The following is a 3,669-nucleotide window of genomic DNA, read 5'->3' on the forward strand; positions in this document are numbered from 1 at the left end:
GTTAATCGCTATGCTCCTGCCGCTCTGGAGACGGGTTATGTATGGCAAGTGTTTAGCCCACTTGATGTAAATATTATGCGTGAAGCTGCTAAACATCTACTTGGAAAACATGACCTTTCAAGTTTTCGTTCAAAAGATTGTCACGCCGCAAATCCGATAAGAACAATTGATGATATCGATATAGTACAAAACGGGAATCATATACACATCAAAATATCTGCTATTTCCTTTTTACATAACCAAGTGAGGATTATTGCGGGTACTTTAGTTGAATTTGGAAAAAATAGAACCAATCCGCAAGAAATGCTACATATATTAAGCCAATGCAAAAGAAGTGCTGCTGGGGTTACCGCGCCGCCTTTTGGCTTGTATTTGGTAAAGATAGATTACTAATTTAATAAAAAGTAACGTTCTTAGTGAAATAAGTGTCATACCGCCGCAGTATCTCCAGATCTCGCTAACAAGCAGCGAGATGACGAGTTTAAGTTCTCATTGGCATCACTACATATAATACACTTGAATCATCTTCATCAGTGATAATTGTAGCACTATTACCATCGGCTAAGCTAAACTTACATTTATTTTTTATGCAAGATAGAACATCAAGCAAATAACGCGAGTTGAACCCTATTTCTATAGGGGCTTCATTGTAGTCCACTTCTATGGATTCAGTTGCATCACTGCACTCTTGGGAGTTTGAATGCAGAGTTAGCAGCTTTTCTTGTAGTGAGAATTTAATAGATTTTACTTTATCAGATACAACAACGGAAACTCGATCTATAACATCTGAAAGTTTTTTACTTTCAATAATCATATGCTTATCTTGAGATGCTGGAATAACTGCTTTATAATTTGGAAAAGTCCCATCTATTAATTTTGATATTAGAATATATTCACCGCATGTAAGCTTGATTTTTCTGTCTGAGAGTTTTACTTTAATTTCATTACAATCGTCCAATATTTTTAACAGCTCCATAACAGTTTTACGTGGAATGATCACACCAAATTCGCCATTGATGTTCCCAGGCTTTGGCCTCTTTATACATGATAAACGATGGCCATCAGTTGCAACGCAGTACAGAAACTGCTCATCTGTATGTAGATATATTCCATTTAAATTATACCTTGTATCATCTAGTGATACAGCAAATTTTGTTTTAGTTAATAAGTCTATCAGGTCCGTATTTAGTAGAATAAAATCATGTTTATAATTGTCTTCTTCAAGAGCAGGAAAGCTGCTTGAAACTACATTCGGTAAAGAAAAGTTTGCATTTCCGCAAGACATCAATAATTTTCCTTGGTTGTTTACTTCAAAATTGACATCCAAATCAGCGGGTAACTTCTTCACTATGTCATGTAAAGTATGCGCTGAAATTTTTACTTCTCCTTCTGTTAATACGGTTGCAGCAAGTGAGGCAAACATTGAAATGTCAAGATCAGTTGCCATTAATTTTATGCTGCCGTGTTGTGCTTTGATATTTATACACGCCAAAACATCTATTGAATTACGCCTTTCAACCACTCCACTTACTCTGGATAATGTATTTAAAAGACTTGTGCGGCTCACGCTAAAACGCATCTGCTCGCACACAGAATTTTGCTTTTTGATTTCTGTATCTACACCTGCAACCTCTGACATTGCTAACTCTCAAAAATATATTTTAAATGATATCCACATCCCATATAAAGTAAAGTGCTATTTATATTTCCATTGAAAGAGTAGTCTAGTTTATACTATAGCTGGGTATTCTGTTACAATAATTTACTTTGTATGGCATAAATCATGCATTTTTTGATACGCTTTTTGAAAACCAAGTAGGGAATAAGTATCATCAATGGTCACTGTTTTTGTTTTTCCATTAACTACCATTGATAATCCCTGCTTCATTTTTAGAATGAGATCTTGATCTATTTTTGTATGCTCTGCCCACGCAAAACTTCCCTGTATTATGGGCAGTGTATATTTAATTTTTTTGTCGATATTGAGAGCTACAGGCTCCTTATCATACTGAAAACCAGAGGTAACGCTTACCTCATCTGCTTTTTTATCAACATAACTAACCATTACATACGGCTTGCGATTGGTTGTATAATATTCGCTTTTTTTTTTAGGATAGGATACAATATAACATACTTTCTCTCCATCTTCCAATGCAGTATACACGAGCCAATCTTTATATTTTTCCTTCAATTGTACATCACTAACCGATGCAAAAGCGCCTATCGAAAAAAATATTAGAAATATAAAAAAACTACGCATGCAAACAAAATTTCAAACTTTCAGATTGTATATATTGTTTTACCTTAGCCATCGCCTGCTCAGCCAACTGCCTTATTCTTTCTCTTGAAACACAATATTTTTTACTAAGTTCATCCAGAGTTTGAATGTTTTCAGACAAATATCTACTGATAAAAATGTCTCTTGCCCTTTCGTTGAGGCTCGCTAGTGCAATGTTTAAAATTGCTTCTTTTAATTCTTTTTCTTCATGATTCTGATAGGTTACTTCTTGACTAACCAAGTTACATGGGATCATATCTTGTAGCTCCCTTTTAGAGTCATCACCTATTTTTATGCAATCGTTTAGCGACTGATCCTTACAAGCCATACGGTAATTCATCTGCAGAACGTCTCCTTCGGATACAGAAAGCTCATTAGATATTGCTTTTATTTCTTCATTATTTAAGGTTTCCCTGTTTGTATACTGTAAAATTCTTTTTTTTATTTTACGTAAACTAAAAAACAATCTTCTTTGTGCTTGCGTTGTGCCTATTTTCACAAACGACCAAGATTTCAATATAAAGTCTTTTATTGAAGCTTCAATCCACCACACCGCATAAGTTGAAAAACGAAACCCTAAATCAGGATTAAACTTTTTCACTGCAAGCATTAAACCCATATTTCCTTCCATGACCAGGTCCATCAACAATAGTCCATAATTTTTGAATTTCATTGCAATTTTCACTACCAAATTCAAATGGCTGGTAATCAATTTATGAGCAGAAGAAACATCCTTATATTGGTTCCAATTTTTTGCTAATCGTACCTCTTCCTCTTGAGACAGCATAGGAAATTTTTGCACCCTAGCAATATATTGCATGAGATTGGTTCTGCTATCGACACATAAGTTTGCCATTGAGGAACAACTTAAATTAAAACTTCATGCATATAATATATTGATTTTCCAGCAAAAATTCAAGCTTTGATTTGAAAAAAGTACAAATTTTCCATCTAATTTCTTGGAGACAGTAGGCCGCAGTGTTAGCTAATTGGATAACATTATGTAACTTTAGATGATATTCTACCAGTACAATGGTAAACGTTATAGCTTAAACACATAGCAAATAGTGTTATTCCAGTGCCTTGACACTGGAATCCACATTTCTTTTTTCTAGATCCCAGTGTCATGCTACTTGAATGACAAGAAAAAACCCACTGGGATAACAAGAAATCCCCTATTCAGCAAGCAGATGGCAGTAAGGTAGTTAGGGAAAAAAGGAGTTCCGCAAGGAGGTTCAATAAGCCCAATCATTTCAAACATATTTATGCACCATGCATTTGATATATGGATGAAACAAAATCACCCAACAGTACCATTTGAAAGATATGTGGATGATGCGATAGTGCACTGCAGAACTAAAATGTAAAAGACAAGATTTGATCTGACAGAC

General features: G+C 34.8%; 1 protein-coding gene across 1 annotated transcript; it reads right to left on the reverse strand.

Moving 5' to 3' along the window:
- Positions 1-481: 481 nt before the first annotated feature.
- LOC123257873 (beta sliding clamp-like) lies at positions 482-2,388 on the reverse strand. The gene is made up of 2 exons (XM_044717845.1): positions 2,304-2,388; positions 482-2,220 (listed from the first exon to the last, which is right to left on the reverse strand). Exon 2 carries the CDS (start codon positions 1,637-1,639, stop codon positions 482-484), a length of 1,158 nt encoding a protein of 385 aa, XP_044573780.1. The 5' UTR covers positions 1,640-2,220; positions 2,304-2,388.
- Between the last annotated feature and the right edge of the window lie 1,281 nt (positions 2,389-3,669).

The sequence above is a fragment of the Drosophila ananassae genome (genome assembly GCF_017639315.1).
Source record: "Drosophila ananassae strain 14024-0371.13 chromosome 4 unlocalized genomic scaffold, ASM1763931v2 tig00000073, whole genome shotgun sequence".
Lineage (NCBI taxonomy): Eukaryota > Metazoa > Arthropoda > Insecta > Diptera > Drosophilidae > Drosophila > Drosophila ananassae.

Coding starts and splice junctions, on each gene's coding strand:
- LOC123257873 (XM_044717845.1), bottom strand. CDS start 1,639: ATGTCAGAGGTTGCAGGTGTAGATACAGAAATCAAAAAGCAAAATTCT.